Source organism: Melanotaenia boesemani, chromosome 14 (genome assembly GCF_017639745.1).
Source record: "Melanotaenia boesemani isolate fMelBoe1 chromosome 14, fMelBoe1.pri, whole genome shotgun sequence".
In the NCBI taxonomy this organism is placed as follows: Eukaryota; Metazoa; Chordata; class Actinopteri; order Atheriniformes; family Melanotaeniidae; genus Melanotaenia; species Melanotaenia boesemani.
This window is the reverse complement of record NC_055695.1, coordinates 26,493,428-26,510,973: the sequence shown is the minus strand read 5'-3', so window position 1 is coordinate 26,510,973 and position 17,546 is coordinate 26,493,428. Positions and strand designations below refer to the sequence as shown.

The window sequence follows — 17,546 nt, the reverse complement described above, 5'->3', positions numbered from 1 at the left end:
GTTGGAATTGCCCCTCTTTTTAATCGCAGGGTTGATGCCATCTGCACCTGAAATTGTCCCAAATTACTGAAACATTCAGGTGCAAATAGAGCATGGCAGGCAGAGATGCAGGTACAATATTACCAAAAATTCATTTTATCCATGTGTCCGTGGTAGTTTGCCTAAAATGAAACCAGACATTAGTAATTCCTGAAATAAATCACGAATGAAGACACAAACATAAATCTTGGGAGCTGGGTGTGACACATTTTGGCATGGAGACCAGAGTTCAAGTCCTCTCATTGGAAATTCACATGCAAATGTGGGTAGACTAACATTGTTTTTGTTACATTTTGCTTTCACTTTAATATTTACACATGTCATTTTCTGATCAGTATTTGATTAAATTAAGGGAAAATGAATCAGGTTAAGGAAAACATGGTTTGGCTTCAAACTATTCTGTTTTATAATGACATCCTTGTGTTACATGGCACATTTCTCTCTTTATAGCAACACGTTTTTCCTATTAATATAATAGTTGCCATGGTGACACGCCTTGTGACAATGACATCAACTCCAGCTTTCGACTAGGATCTCATGTTGTCTGTTTTAGACATTGAGAAATTTTTGTTTAGGTCACTGACTTAAATACAACTGGAGATTATAAAAAATAGTCCCTGAATATATTGCGTCTGCTACGTGTGACAATAGTAAATGAGAACCGGTTACACTGTAATGTGCAGTCTAATATTCTCAAACATAATTACCTCAGAGAAATATTTATTATCACCATTGAACTTGTGTTTTTGTGATCTGTAATCTCCTGTCATCACCTGTATCACAAGACAGATAAGCAAGAGAGTCCACATCATCATCATCTTTTTCTGCTTACACACTATCGACTTTAATGATCAGAGTATATCCAAATTTCAGTCTTTATAGTTGCTGCACTTCTCTATTAGGCTGACAGCAGAATAAACTTTCTCATGAAAAGGTTCTCACAAAACAGCTCACTTCCTAATGCTAGAAACAGAAAAATCCAACACCTCAGGCTCAATTAAACAGTTAGATCCCTGTTAGTCTAGTGCTGCTGTGGGAAAATGGAATGTGAAGCAATGTTCCATGGGATGTGTGTGCATGCATCCTTAAAAGTGTGTCTATGTGTGTTAGAAAGCGACAGAGAGAGAGAGAGCGAGAGAGAGAGGGTTCTGACTAAGATGGGTGACAAACACTCATTTTCCGCCCTGATAGCCAGGGCAGTGGGAACTTCCTGTGGGCAGCACACTCACAGAGCAGCTAAAGCCCATGCAGCGCCAGCCATCACACACATCACAGTGACCACTCAGCGCCGGTGTAACAACACACGGCACAGTCTCCCATTCACAACTTGGACTTGCATAACTCTTTATTCCTGCTTGTCATGTACACATATTAGTAACACCTCTAATTATAATTCAGTATAACAAAACTCAACCTCCAAATTAGACCTCGATGCAGGACTGGATAATATTAGTCATTCCCATTTTGGTGTGCAGGGCCAGCTCAAGCCTTGATGAGGTCAAATGCTCAACTCATCATGTATAAAGTAGTGTGCAGAGTTTCCTGGTCTAAAAAGCCTCACACTATGGCAGAGGAATGAACCTCCCTCTGCCACTGATATGGTTTTAACTGAAGTAGCAACCAATAAATTAAAGATGCCAGACTATTTCTCTGCCAAACAATGCTATTCTGTGGTGCATTCCTTTATGTGTTATTGTAAGTGTTGGGATGGGGGGTGGGGGGGGACATTATTGTTAAGGGGGCTCTGCAGAAAAGGTTTGGAAAGTACTGGCCTTATTTGTAGTTGGCCTACATCATCCCACTCTAGCTCTGGTTTATAACTTTACTGGGGTAGCAAATTCAGAAAAATGGTTTAGTATTACTTTGTACTTTTATTTTACAGAGTGATGTGTGTGTGTGACATACTGAATTTGTTTTTGAAAGTAGCAGAAAAGATCAGCAGGTGGGATAGCATATATTTATAGTATTATTTTTTTCAATTACAAATTGTAAATTATTCAATGATATATTTGTGGGTTTCTTTTAAATTTTTATTCATTTTTTCTAAAATCAAGATATCTTGACATTCCAAGCATACTTAAAGGGGCCCTGGGGGAGTTGGGACCTCAAACAGCTGCTTAGTTTGCTTCTGCCTTGGGTCGGCTCTGTTGATGTGCACCGACTGCAGACAAAGTTTGCACATTATAATAATCTGTGATTTGTCATTTTTTGTTTAAAATTGTTTCGTTCATTCCTTGATAAATAAAAAACAAATTACAGAACAACAGGCTGTTTTTAAAGGTGCAATGAGCCATTTTTTCAGTTGAGGTATTTCATGCAGCTTCTAGCTTCCATAGTTTTACATTTCAATTTAAATCACACTCAATAACCCTTGAAGCTGTTTATTATTCTATGAGAGCGCACATCACCTAATCTGAGAGCTCACACAACCACAGTGTCGTGCTCAGACACAAACATTTCCCTAATCTAAACTTTGTTTACAGACAGTTGCCACTAATATCTCTTTTAGGTACAATCTCCTTGTGAGTCATGGGACTGCACACAGGAATGGTAAAGTAGTCTAACAGTCAGACTGGGAAACAAATTAAACATTGAAGTACTCCTGAAGCATTATCTCATTTCTTTCTTCAGCTACATGAATTGAGAATAGGATGTAGTAAAGCAAAAGAAGATAAAAGGTTCAATTTCTGACTTCTGACAAGTAGCAAATGCAGTATGATTTGAACTTGAAGCTGGGCGGAGATCAAGATGAGGAGGCAGGATGTTTTTACTCTTATCTCAGCCTGACGTAACATTAAACTGCAAATTTCAATCACTGACAAAAATCTTTTCAAACCGGTTGAAGCTCCAAAAAAACTTTTAAGGTAGTGTAAGTTTGGGTTGATAGTCACTTAAGACACCTTAATATATGTATTTTAGCACAGAATAAAATTTACTTCCTTTATTCCTCATCACATATTCCAATTGATGACATTCTTCAAACATTTTACACACATCTATTAACTAACCTCATTACTAACCTGTAATAAGGTGAAACAGATAGGCTCATGACAGTAGTATGACGTCTTGTTCAAAATGCTCCAACTTAAAGGATGTAACCTGATCATCAAGACCCTCAAACTATTTAATTAGACTACCTACTAACAGGATAGGGATTCTACATGAAGCCCAGTTTAATACTACATATAATAACACAATATATTTTTCGAGTGACATGTATATATGCTGCGTAACCAAACCTCAGCAGAAAGTAGCTGAAAGGGGGCTGCATTGCTAAATCATGTGTTTAACAATCTGAATAGCTGTAGGCAGTATTTTGTAAGCTTGAATGGACAAGAGTCATATGCTATGTTATATTATGAACTGTCACTGTGTGCTGGTGGGTGGTGATGCCATTCTGGAAGCAAACTTTGTAGTGCCATGCTGGTAAAGAACTATAAATTCAATTAAACTGCACTTTGCTCTGATTTTGTGTTTGGTAACTTACACGTTTGTTTCTATATCTCCATGGAAAATCTCAGGGAGATGTAATGCATTCCCTAGACCTTTACCCTATGCTTAACCATTACAACTAAATATTTTACCCTTACCCAAACCCCAATCATAAATATATAACCCCATCCCTTAAATCTTAAACATGAAAGCAGCCTGGATCTGTAGGGACCTTAATTTGGTCCCCATTGCTTGTTGAGCAATCAGTTTGAGTCTCATCTGGAACTTAAAAACAACACAAAAAACCCCCTACAAATACCCACAATATAATTAAACTTTTCCAGGTTCCTAAGGTTGAGTGAGGGTAAATCACCATCAGCTGATGATGACCAGAACACTGATATTCCCCACATTCTTTCAGGCTTGACAGTCTAACTCTTTGATTAGATGAAGTCAATCGTGTTGCTGTGAATTCAGGGAAATTATGCAGGAACACGCGTAAGGGATGGGGAAACTCTCCAGCATCTTCTGACAGCAAACTTCACATGAATTGTTGCTTCTGCTGCTGAATCATCGTCTTCTGGTCCAAGATTATTCACTTTCCAGCTGTCTCAAGGGGAACTCAGAGCCTCATATATTATGACTGCATCTATATGACTGTGCTGGGAGCCATGTTCCCTGCCAAAAAGCACTCATACTCTCCTCTGTCATGCTGAACTCTGGCTCTGCATTTTGTACCACTGGGGCCAAAGTCTCTATGTGTATGCATTCATTGTTTTTAGGCCAAGGTTTGCCATATTATTCCATTATTTTAAGTGCAAATTCACATGTTCATGTATACACTGACAAATAAATTGAGAAAAATATGTATAAAAGGAGTGATAAGTTAAACTTAGGGGGAGATGGTAAATTAATCACTTGTGTTTTTAGAATCTAGCATGCATTTGTCTCTTTTTCTTTGTGAGGAGCTCTCTCAGTTCACATTCAGGCATGCACTCTGAGCTTTAAACCAGTCCATAAATGGGAAATTACTTTTTGTTTTGGAGTGAATCGCAGGTATTTTCCACTCCAGCTCCAGTCAGATCCAGCTCAGTCTGCTGGATGGGCTGAAAAAACAGTATCACCCATAAAGAAATAACTCGAGGCAGGCAGTCTCTGGGCCACTGTTGCCCCTGAGCCTATGCAGTAAAACTACAGAGAATTTAGGCTGCAGTGGTAAATTCTCTGAATGCTCATAATTATTCTGGCAGCCATGGCGGTCATGCTCAGTCTAAGGACCATGTGGCTGAAGCTTTGAATTAGCAGTTCAGTAGTAAAGCACCAGCTACTTAAAATGAGAAGACAACCACAATGTTAATTTGTTGTTCATGTATTTATTGCACATATTTGCTACATTCTAGTGCTTCAACATAAACAAGAAACTTTTTAACTGACTAGTTGCGTATGTTAGACAACTAGTTACAACAACTTTATTGGGTCCACATGTTCCATTGCTTGTTAATATAAATATGTAATCACCCAATCACATTGCAGCAAGTCAATGTATTTAGTCATGTAGACATGGTCAATGAGACTTGCTGAAGTTAAAATTGTGCAACAGAATGTGGAAGAAAGGAGCTTTAAGTGACTTTGAATGTCTCATGGTTGTTGGTGTCAGACCTACGAGATTTTTTTCAGGCCATTGTCGAAATGGTTGAAAAGAGAGACAATATCCAGTGAGCAGCAGTTGTCTAGACCAAAATGCTTTGTTGATGTCAGAAAATGGTTGGAGACTGCTTGGAGATAAAAGAAAGGCAAGAGTGACCCAAATAACCACTGGTTCCAACCAAGATAACAAAATACCATCTCTGAACACACATGTTTAACCTTGACGCAGATGGGCTACAGCAGCAGAAGACCACACCAAATGGCACTCCTGTCAACTAAGAACAGGAAACTGAGGCTACAATTTACAAAAAAAAAAAACAAAAAAAAAAAAACTACATAATAGAGGATTTGAAAAAAAATGGTGCCTTGCCTGGTGAGTCTTGATTTTGTCCACCACATTCAGATGGTAGGATAATAATTTGGTGTAAACAACCTGAAAGCATGGATCCATTCTGCCTTTTGGTTCATTCTGCTGGTGGTGTAATGGTGTGAGAGATATTCTCTTGGCAAACTTTGGACCCCCACAGCCTACCTGAATATTGCAGGGCTGCCAACTTTTCAATTATCCTTGGAGTGAGATTTGATGGAACCAACCAAAAGGCAGCAAGACATAACAATCACTTTGTCTCATTTTTGTGCAGATTTAATCATAAAATATAGCACTTAGGAGAAACAAAATGTAAAAAAAAGGAAAACAAATAGGTCTTCAAAGTACCAACAGAAATTTCAAAATAAAACAACTCAACTACAAAGAAGAAGGAATAATAAGAGAAGACATTTCACAACAATAACAATTTCTCAAGATCTGTGTGCCTTGTTGGACTGGCTTTTGGCCTTTTTGAGGCCTTAATTAACAGCTGATCGAGGTGGTGAGAAAGTATGAAAATAAATACAGCACATGGAAAATAAAGACATGGACCCACCATTGATGACGTTTCTCATTAAATATGAAATTCTCGGGTCAGTTGTTCATTGCACATAAAAACACAAACACTCCCTGCAGTAATCCCCCCCTACACAAACCTACCAGCCAGCAGATGTAAATCATTTCCCCAAAAACCACTAACACATACAGTATCTATCATCTCTACATTTTCTCCCTCTGATAGTACCTGATACCTGATATTATCTACCTGAAGCACCAAAGGATTCAGTGTCTCCTCCCTAGCAGCACCTTTCCGCCTCCTGTCCTCTTTAGTTCGTCTCATCACCTCTGTTTCTATGTTAGGACTGATTCTCAGATAATTAAGGAAGTTTGTGGTCTTCACACATCAAACTGTGCATCGTTTCTGATTGTGAAGCTGAAAAATCTCCACTCATCACTCCTGTCAGACTGATCACTGAGCAGTGAACTAACACTGCAGCTTTTTCACCACTATGACAGGCAAAAGAAGTAGTTCTTTCCTATTCTGAAAGTTTAGTTATATAAATGTTGGAGGAATAGATATTTCAATATTGATCCGCACATCACTACTATTTATTCTTCTCAGATACTTAGATCAAATCGTAGGCCTGTTCTTAGTCACTCAGGCATTACTCTTGATGTGTATTTCAGTGTGAGAAATCGGAGGTGTGGCGTGAGAGCGTGTGAAGCCCCTCAAATGTGTCAGTCTCACAGCCAGTGCGTGAGAGTTGGCAGTCCTGAGTATTGGACCTGACCATGTCCATCCCTTAATGACCAAGGATAACCACCTTCTGATGGCTACTTCCAGCAGTATAATGTACCATGTCACAAAGTTCCCATCATCTCCAACTGCTTTCTTGAACATAATGAGTTCACTGTACTCCAGTGGCCTCCACAGTCACCAGATCTCAATCCAACAGAGCAGCTTTGGGATGTGGTGGAACGGGAGATTCTTATCATGCATGCAGCAAGCAAATCTGCAGCAGGTGTGATGCTATCATGTCAATATGAAGCAAAATCTCAGAAGAATGTTTCCAACACCTTGTTGAATCTATGCCACAAAAAATTAAGGCAGTTTTGAAGGCAAAATAAATCCAACCTGGTACTAACAAAGTGGATCTAAAAGTAGCTAGTATATAATACTACATGGAGTCTATTATTGTTACATCCTGTAACATTGCCCTATATTGTCACTATATGTTTTGATGGTTGTTATCAGTGATGTCAATAAATTCACATGACTGACTGTCCATGGACAGTGATTTGGTTTTACAAGAGTGTGTTCCAGCTGTAGGGACCAAAAAAATAAAAAAAACTGCCAAATTCTCTCATGGCATCTTAATACACCCGTCTCTATGTTGTTTTATCATCACAAAATCAAAGATTAGAAATAACTTTTTTTAGCACAATGATGATGATGTTTCTGTTACTGCCAGATTGCTGCTCCAGTTAGTCATGTTAGTTAAGCTAATGACAGGTTAACAGGCTAGCTCTTTCCAGCCATGCTAACTGTCTGTCTTTCTCCAGCTGCATACCGTAATTAGGAAGCATAGGCAGGAAGGAAGAAAATGGCAATAATACTTTTGATACTAAACTTCCCATCAAACCTTTGTTTTTCAATTATCAAACTTCACTTCATTGTTGCTCTTTTTAAATAACATGAATGTGCTCCAGGAGAAAGCGTGTTTCCTTTAACTGACTCCTGGTTGTACAGTAAAGGACCCCACAGAGTGATTTTGTTTTCTCCTTTTTCTCGTTTTCTTAGAGCCCCCCCCCCCCACTCCCCCACACCGTCTTTTTTCATTTTACTCAACAATGCTCATTTTTTTTTATTTAACACGATTCAGAGAAAAATAATAACCCCTACCTTGTTGTTCCTCAACATCTCTGATGAGTTACCGACATTTACACTTTTAGCTCTGGCCTCATAGCTGGTTAACTCTGTACTTTTATCCTCAATTCCTCTCCTGTTCCCCAAACTGGAGAGTGAATGTTTTTTTGGACGTACTGTCAGCGTAACGAGTGTAAACACCACCATTGGCTTAAACCTACAATCTCTGCATGTCTGAGGTCTGAGTCAGGGCCATGTACTGACCAATATATACTAGAGCTGTGTTAATTTGCCAAATTCATTGCCTTAATAAATGCTCCACATACCAGTGAGACTGAATCTTAAAATTAATACACTTACACATGGGAGGACACAGCTTAAGTTGGCACATCCCAAACACTCATCTAATATTAACGCCAAACAATTTAGACAAGAATACCTGCTCTGTTTTGAGAGCAGCTTATTGGATGTCTAGTGCTGATGAGAAGAAAGCTGTGTAAAATCGTAACTCATGACCAACTGCAGTCCCAGAGTCACAGAAGAGTAGTTATATCCCTTCTTAGACATACCTTAGGGAATGTGATTTAAAGTTATTAGTTAATGTGTATCATGGGACGTACCAAAATGTCCTATGTATGTGCTAAGCAGTGATTCAAGCATGGTTATAAGTAGAACAATCACAAGATGCTGAGTGTCATGGTTTTTTAAGAGGGATTTAGGGGAAGTCCAACTCATTCCCCTTGTCTCCTTTTCTCTCTCTTGCCTCACCCTTTCTTTCAGCATCCACAGCTCAAAGTTACAGCTTGGCTAAATATTTTCAGTGGAGTCAGATGTAAGTTTTCATGCACTAAGCAGTCTGGTGTGTGTCTTATACTGTACAGCTCCCACCTGCAGGCCCGGGTCTCCTTTGCAGTCCAAGTTAAAGTATATGCTTTTTCTAGCAAGCTGCAGAGCGATGAGGTCATTATATGAGGCTGATCTATTGGCAAGAAGTTAAAAGAAAAATCAGCAATGTGGTCAATTCTCAAACATACACCTTCAGCTCTGTGCAGAAATGCAAACAGAGGAAAGACCCTTGTCTTTGTGATCTTGGATGTTTACTTTCATAACTTTGGTCAGTCAGCTGAGTGTATGTGTGTGTGTGCGTGTGTATGTGTGAGTGTGTGAGAGCGAGCGAAAGATCAAATGAATAATAGTTTTGGGGTGTCAGGGAAACCAATTGCTCAGCAGCCCTCCAAACTTCAATCCCACACTCATCCTGATCCTCCTCTATGAGTGATATCCAGGGAGAAGCATTAGACATGGTCTGATGTGAGCCTGTTATTGTGTATACATTAAACACACACCCACAGTGAAGCAGAGATTTTAGGTCTGGCTAATGTGAAAGATAATCCCCAAGTCCAAAGTCAGAAAACAGACCTTTCTCTCAGGAGAAGTTGGATACTGGCACTCGATAACCTGACGGTTTTGAGACGTGCAGTTCACTCAAGAAACTGAACCACACAGGGTCTAATAAAAACATCTCTTAGATATAATGTGATGTTTTTGAGAATATTCCTGACCCTCTCCTGTGCTCTTCTCTTATATTCTTCACAAAGCCCCTTTTTGTATCTCTCTGTCACAGAGTAATCACTTCATTCTCGTTGGCTTGGGCCCTGTGTTGCCCCTCCACCACAACAATCCACACATTATTGAGTCATTAACCACTGACCTCTGGCTTCATAGGCAATCTGGACCTTTCATAGGCTAGAAGAGAGCTCAGAAGATGAGAGTAGGGAGACAGCACAGTAGAAACATTGTGAGGTGAAACAAAAGCTGTGTTCAATTAAAAATCAGTAAAGAATCTTTGTTGTGCTCCCTCTAAGTGGCTCTGGAGTTTTGCCAGCGTGGTGACCTAAGAAACTGTCTGCTTGATTCTTCAGGGTATTGTTTCATACCTCCTCATGTTTTGTGACCAGCTAAGAAAATATGTTTTTTAATTTAGAAGTTTTTCTTTTTGTCTTCGTTTAAAAATTTTATCAAAATATATGAATGAAATAGACCAGCCATGGGGGATTTTGCAGCAACCTTAGCCTGAGTCAGTATTGGTCACATACTGTCACATTTGTTGGTCACATTTTGTGCAAACTCCAACATTCCCATCCCTGACTTTGACTGTCAAAAAAGACGTTTTCACTTATGGTTACTCTATGCTGTTACAGGCTTCCTCTATTTCTGTCAAACACTGACGTGTACTGCCTTTACAGAATGTACAGACCTGTAAAGCTGTCCAATTCACCTCTTGACAGGACAATACTTTTCCACCTGCCAAATTGTTTATCAGTTCTTAAACTATCACTATCTAACTTTCCGACAATAAAAATATGTGTTTCTGACTGATTTTTATGGCACAGTGACATTTATTATGTACATTCTTGGGGTCATTGCGGTCCTACGGCTTCCCAGCCCTGAGAAATTGTACTTCACACCTTTTACTTCCAGGATGCTGCATTACTTAACAGCTGAGTTTAGCTTTACACACCAGCAACATGATGTTAACACAATGGCTTTTTTGAGCACACATCAGAGCTGGTTTTTCAAAGAAATGCAAGATGTTATCAGAGGAAATGTAGAGAAAGTGAAAGAACAAGAGATAAAAAACATCTAACTTCATTTTAGAGAGCTCAGAGTACAGGTAGGATGCAAGATGGATACCGTCGTAGCCGTCTTTAGGGGGCACCTCACTGAGAAAATTTGCCAAAGTTTAATAGTGCTTCTTTGACAGATCAACCAGGGGAAGTCTAGTGCTTGTTACGTACTCCATGAGAAGCAAAAACTTTGTTCTTTTTGTGGACACTGCAAGAACAAGAAAAGAGTTAGTTTTGGTCAGTTAATTCATACTCCATGAGAAGCATCTATGGAAGTGATTCTGTACCTTATTTCAATTTAAAATGGATTAACTGAAATGCTTTTTCACTTTCAGAATATAGCTGCATTTTTTTGACTCATAAATAAAATGAATAATAAATAATACAAACTGCATTTTCATTTTCTTCTCTAAGACTGCTCATTTTGTAACTTAATTAAAATTATAAAGAAAAGGACATTTTTAGATTTAATTTTCCAAACATGCTGCAGCAAATAGATCAAATTTGAAAATTAAGATGCATTAGCAGAAAGGCTTTTTAATTTCAGGGTCATAGGTGCATTATTTGACTCATAAATAAAATTAATAATAGATCATTCAAACTGCACTTTATTTTCAACTTCAAAACTGCTGTTTTTATGACAAAACTAAAAAGAAAGCGTAAAGGACATTGCTTTTTCGTTTTCATGTCTGCCCCGCAAAACATGCTGCAAAATTTAATTTGAATTCACAATCCCAGGTGGCCGCTCTTCTTCTAATTCTTCGGCTGCAGTCTGACTGAGCTACGCATCTAATAAGGCGGTGTGCATGTCTGACACTGGAACATGAGAGAAGAGTAGAGCTTGAAAGTTTTGTTGGTACCACAGCCTGTCAGAAACAGTGGGAAGAGCTCCATCATGTCTAAATCATTGATAAAAATGAATATCTAAGACATGGTTATGAAGGAAATTAAGCAACATGTTCATGAACATCCACAAACAAGAAGAATGTATTAAGTAAAGACTATATACTCTGTGGCTGCTGATATGTGTTTTGTTTTGAGTCTGGCAGACTTAAGCTCTCGAGCAAACCTAGTTTCCTGACCGACTCTGCTGGGTGAAAGAGCATTCATGTCAGAGGTGAAAGGTGAGGAGGTCGTGACCTATGGGAACCATTGCCATGGGAACTGCTGAAACCCAGAAACTGAAGGATTTCCTATTTGCTGGGAAGCCTGTCTGAAACACAGGACAGTAATCTCTTAATTTCTGATTTCCTCTCATCATTTGAAAGGAAATTAATCAATGAGTCGGCTTTTCTCTTCCTTTGATTCACTGCAATATAAAAGAGCTGAGTTCAGCTTGTTGTTTATTGTGACTCTCAGTTCTATCAGTATATTAATAATCCTCTACTGTATTTAGTTTTTAATTAATATTGTGGTTTTCCACAAACTAAAAACTATATTTTTAATGGTGATTTAAACAGCCTCTATTTAACCTTTAACCATGTATTTTGAGCTCATGTTGAGTTTGATGGTGGTAATGCATCTGAAAAAAGCTGGAATGGGAGGAACAAACAGCTGGAAAAGTCAATCACACAAATCAAAAACAACTGGAGAAGCATTTGACAACTAATTATGTTAAATGACAACAGGTCAGTAACTGACTGGGTTTAAAAAGAGCATTTCAGAGAGGCAGAGTCTCTCGGATGTAAAGCTGTGCAGAGGTTCACCAATCTACAATGTGAAATAATTTCAGAAAAATGTTCATCGTAAAATTGACTTTAAAAAATCCAACCAATGCTAAAAAGACTTTAAAGAGCCCATTATCTACTGTGCATAATATCATCAAAAGATTTAGAGAATCAGAAGGAATCTCTGTGTGCATGGGGCAAAGCTGACCTTTTATCAAAAGAAAACATCTGGACCATCATGCAACCAAAAATCCATCAATGAAACTCCAGGACTGTAGAGCAGCTAGAGTCCTGTATCAGACCAGAATGTGACAACATTACTTCCTAAAACTGCAGCAACTGGGTCTTCACCTTTATAGATGTTAATAGATGGTTGTTAAAAGAAGAGGGATGCTACATAGTACCATCTTGCTCCAACTTCTTCGAGATGTATCGCTGGCATTAAATTTTAAATGAGCTCACATTTTTCATCAGATTTAACATCTGATACATTTTTATTTTCTACTGGGAACAAAATATGAATTTACAAGATTTGCAAATCATTGTGTTCTGTCTTTACTAACATTTTACACAATTTTACACAACTGCCTTTTGCGATTGAGGTTGTAAAATGCGTATTTATGTGTGGTTGTGCAGACATGTCTTTATGTAGCATTGTGTTGTTTTCCCCTGTCATCATGTCAGGGAAGAGTTGAATCCTTTTTTACTGCTTTGTCAGAATACACAGTATATAGTTCTTCTGCAGCCATGAGTTGTCACCGTAATCTCACAGGATTCTTTGCAAGGAAGTGGAGTCAGAGTGGGTGATAATTTTGCTTTAATGGAGCCTGGATTTCAGGATTAGGAATTGGATTTGTTAAATACTTTTAGGGTAAGTTTATTATCACAACTCATCCCAGTTCTTGTTGAAATAAACTCAACTTTCCATGCTGCATGAACTAGCTGTTTAGAGCTGGTATGCTCCACCCTTGAATAACACTGACAATAAGCAGAGCACCATCCTGTAATCACACAAACATTTAGTAAGCAAGCATTTGAGTTGGCCGCTTTGATTCAAGTTATATATTCTGTGTTTTTCTGTTGGGAAACTTGGGGAAATGTTTGTTTTTCTTGTTTGACTCACATGGAAAAAAAAGTAACCAAACACAAACCTCAGCGCGGAAGTCTTAGACACAAATGAGGCATTCCAGTGTAGGCTGTTTAATTGCACTTTCTCATTCACTAAACTGCTGGTTCAAAATGTCCCGAGATCTCTTTCAACAACAATGATGGATTTTCCTGACCAATAGCCGGTGTTGCTGCACAGCCTTCCATTTGATTGTGAAAGAGTCATTGTGAAACTGGGGGAAAAAATAAAATCTACAAGTAAGCTGAGCTAAATAAACTTGACTGTGAAACTTCTGTCCTCTCTTGGGTGGTGCTGTGGCCTAACGGTGAGAAAACTCTGGCTCATACTGGTACAGTGGTCCTTCCTGAGGTGAATTTGCATGTTTGCATTTCTGCTGAGTGCTCAAAAAAATATTTTTGGTAGGATACAAAAGTCTGTTACTTGTTGAGTGTGTAGTTAAATGCGGAGGACAGCTAATTATCCATATTCAACCAAACTCTGAACACAGCAGACTTGAAAACATTTTAGTAAGAAAACCTTGAATGAGCTTCTGAGAATCAGTGCTTTTCTTATGTACTTCAGTTGATTATTTACTGAACACTGACATAATACAAAGGTTTATCTGAGCAAGTTAATTGTCCTTTGATGAGGTAGTAACTTAATCTTGAGCGACTGAATGAGACTGAAAGGAATGCCTGGATTTTCTGAGCAGTTTTGTGGTAATTCTGTACCTCAGTTCCATTTTTTACTTTTGTTTATTAATCTAACTCGTTGTACATCTTGTTGACTCTTTTTTTAATCCACTTATGTCCTCTTATGTGTATGCTTTTGGGAAGGATGACAATGGAGAAGAGATTGATCCAAATGTGGGAACTGGGGTTTGGACATGAGACTGATATCCACAGAATGAGGATGATCTTTAATCCATTAAACTATTTCCCATGAATCTATAAAGTCTTACACAGTCCTTATATAAAATTATTAAGTAAAAGTAGGACCAAAACCTTCTGAAATGTGTGTGTGTGTTTTTTTTTTTTTTTTTTTTTTGTATTTTTTATTCTGTTTATTTAAGTCAGGTGGCAGATCATAAAAACATTCATGTTTAAAATACATTTTTCATCAAGGAAACCACACATTAAATTTCATTTATATGCCTTTTTATGCACAGACAACCATGTTAGATACATTAATTTTAATATTGCTGAGATGTGAGATCTTTAAATGAAATGAACTGCTTTTCTTTTCATATTCATCAGACACTACAGTCTCTCATTCTTCGTCTTGTGCTCATTGACAAGTATAAACACATGCACACACACACACACACACACATTCATGCTTGACAAATACAGTAAACTCCGCTGTTGTAGACAGCAGTGGCATGTCTGCATGCAGGGGGATTCAGGAAAGCAATTAGGCAGGAATCCACGTCACTATTGGATCGATCTCCTCTGGGAGTTTTAGTCACCAGACCTCATTCTGACCTGGTTAGAAGCGATTCATGAGTAATAACTAATCTCCCATACAGAGTGGAATCCAAATGTGAAATGAAGAGCATGCAACACACCCTCATCTGCTTCCTCTGTCATGGGTGTAATTGCAACAGTGTGTAGCTGAGAGCTGCCCAGAGGAGTAGGATTTTATTTAACTTTCCTCCCCCAATAAGTCTGTTTAATACTAATACAATACATTAAATACTGTTGTTGCACATGTTACTAACAAATCATCACATCATTACTTAATGTTTAGAAGCTGGTTTTAAACCTGATGATGTTTGTGTGATGGTGCATCTAGGGAGACTGATCCCGACAGCAGTAAGCTGAGACGGTACCGCTCAGCGATAGCACAGACTTACGTGTGCCAGGCATGCACACCTTCTCCTCTTACTGCTGGGCCACAGTTCAACCATGCAACTAATGCTTTGATCCTCATGCCGTCGCTATAAATGATGGTGACAACGACTCTTTCAAATCCTGACTGCGGTTGGTTGTGCCAGGTACAAGGAGCAGATACTACTCACAGTATCACTACATATGCTCAATAAGGGAAAGAGGATTATGCTTGCTGCAGCGTGGTTCACCACAGACACACCAAACTTGGTGGGGTCTATTTTTAAGAAGGGAGAGGCTGGAAATATGTAGAGAGAAACTAAGATGATAGTCTATTTAGAATACTTTCTATACGACAGTAGGATTTAGGGTGGATGTTTTTTCTTCTCCATCCCACAGTATTGTTTTATTCACACAACAAATTAAAGTATCCGTTCTTAGAAAGAAACACCGAAAATGTAGAATATGTCAGTGATGCATTCATTTAAATATACAGTATGTCTTGTTTGCTGTTTAACTTGCAACTTACACAGATTTCCTACAGCTAATAATCATTTTGCATCTTGCAACATCTTGAAGGAAAACTGAATGTTTGAATACAGTCAGATTTAGTCTGATTCAATGCAGCAACAGTGATACTGCAGCCCAGTATACAGTAATCCGAGGAAACTGGCCGGAAGTAGCCGGAAGAAACCCAGCCGCCATAACTGGAGTGTTGCGCGTATTTTCATCAGTTCGTGTGTGTCTTGTCCGCGGAATTAGCCCTTTTACATTATACTTTCTACTTTTTTCACGATGTCGAGTGGGAATACATGTTCTGTAATCAACTGCACCAACAGTGGTGTTAAAATCCAGATTTGGAAGAAAAAAGAATGCGAAATACACAAGCCTTTGCAACACCAAGAGTGTCCCTGCCTGTTGCCTTACAGTCTGCACCGATTTCCTGGGCGCTCAGAGGATCGAGAAGTTCGCCAAACGTGGGTGAAAAACATCAACAGAAAGGACTTTGTTCCAAACGATAACAGTAGGGTGAGTGATGGTTAACAATATTGAATCTCATAATTGCCTAACGTTTTGTCAATGTGCCCATCTAAAGTTAGCTAGCCAGGTAAATTAGCTTCAGGGTTTCCGGGGGGTCTTAAAAAGTCTTAAAAAGTCTTAAATTTAACTTGTTGAACCCTGCAGAAACCCTGTAGCTTGCTAGCTGTCCAGCCATAGTGGTAACGTTATCTCTTTCATTTGGTGTTATAAAGCAATATCGAGGTGAAATAAAACACTAGCAAGTTGTAATGTAGCCTAATAATGGACAACAGTGTAGATTAATTGTTTGGTTATGTTATGTACTACAAGTTTTGTTATTTACTGTTTAAGGTATGTGGAATACACTTCCTTGATGGCAGACCAACCAAAGCGCACCCCTACCCAGTATTGCACATGGGATATGAACATAACGTAAGTTTAACTCCTTAACCTGGGATTAGCTTATTATTATTATTATTATTATTATTAATATTATTATTATTATTATTCAAGAAATGTTTTTTTTGTAAATGTAATCCCATATTTCTTTCTCTTTCTGTCTTTACACAGGGGATTGTATCCTCTGCCCGTGCCCCACCCAAAAGGAGATGCCTTCAGCCTCTCACAGTCAACACCTCAAAGGTCAACTGCTGTGCTACTGAACCTGCAGATATAGAAGTGGATCTCAATAATCAGGAGAATATGCCTCCACAGAAGTGTGACGTTGGCGTCCAGTGGCCAGACCACACAGACCACGACTACTCTTCAAAGAAATCTACAAAAGACAGTGCAACACAAACTGATCCTGCACCATCAGTCTCAGCTTATGACCTGGATGACAAAGACTGCAGGTTTTTCACAGGCATAGGTATTGCTAGTTTTTGGCAGCTTTTGTGTGCCGTCACAGCTTTTCAGCCACAGATTAAGTCCTTCAAGTTGGCAGTGCATGAACAATTGTTACTTGTTTAATGAGGCTTCGTCTTAGTTTGATGTTCACAGACTTAGGAAAAAGGTTTGGAATAAGTAGGAGCACAGCCTGTGAGATCTTTGCAATCTGGAGATCAATACTTGCAAGGTTTATGAATGAAAATGTAATTGCTTGGTTGCCTAGAGATACTCTGAAAAGAATAAGGCCTCAGAGTTTTTGTATAAATTATCCCAAAGCAACATGCATCATAGACTGTACTGAAATATTTGTGCAGAGGCCAAAGAACTACATGAAGCGATCACAAACATATAGCAACTACAAATCTCATAACACATACAAAGCCCTATATTGCATAGCTCCCAATGGTTATGTGATGTTTGTCTCTAAATTATTTGGTGGGAGGGCCAGTGATACTTTTATTACAAAGAACAGTGGTCTTATTGGTAATCTGCTTCCTGGTGATCAAGTTTTAGCGGACCGTGGGTTTACCATCACAGATTTTTTGCCTCCAGGA

The 17,546-nt window shown here is 38.6% G+C and overlaps 1 protein-coding gene across 1 annotated transcript; it reads left to right on the top strand.

Annotated features, from left to right (window-relative positions):
• The first annotated feature begins 15,738 nt into the window (after nt 1–15,738).
• LOC121653081 lies at nt 15,739–17,073 on the top strand. The gene is made up of 3 exons (XM_042006293.1): nt 15,739–16,113; nt 16,456–16,536; nt 16,675–17,073. The coding sequence occupies exons 1-3, from the start codon at nt 15,880–15,882 to the stop codon at nt 17,071–17,073; spliced, it is 714 nt and encodes a 237-aa protein (XP_041862227.1). The 5' UTR covers nt 15,739–15,879.
• The last annotated feature ends 473 nt before the right edge of the window (nt 17,074–17,546 follow it).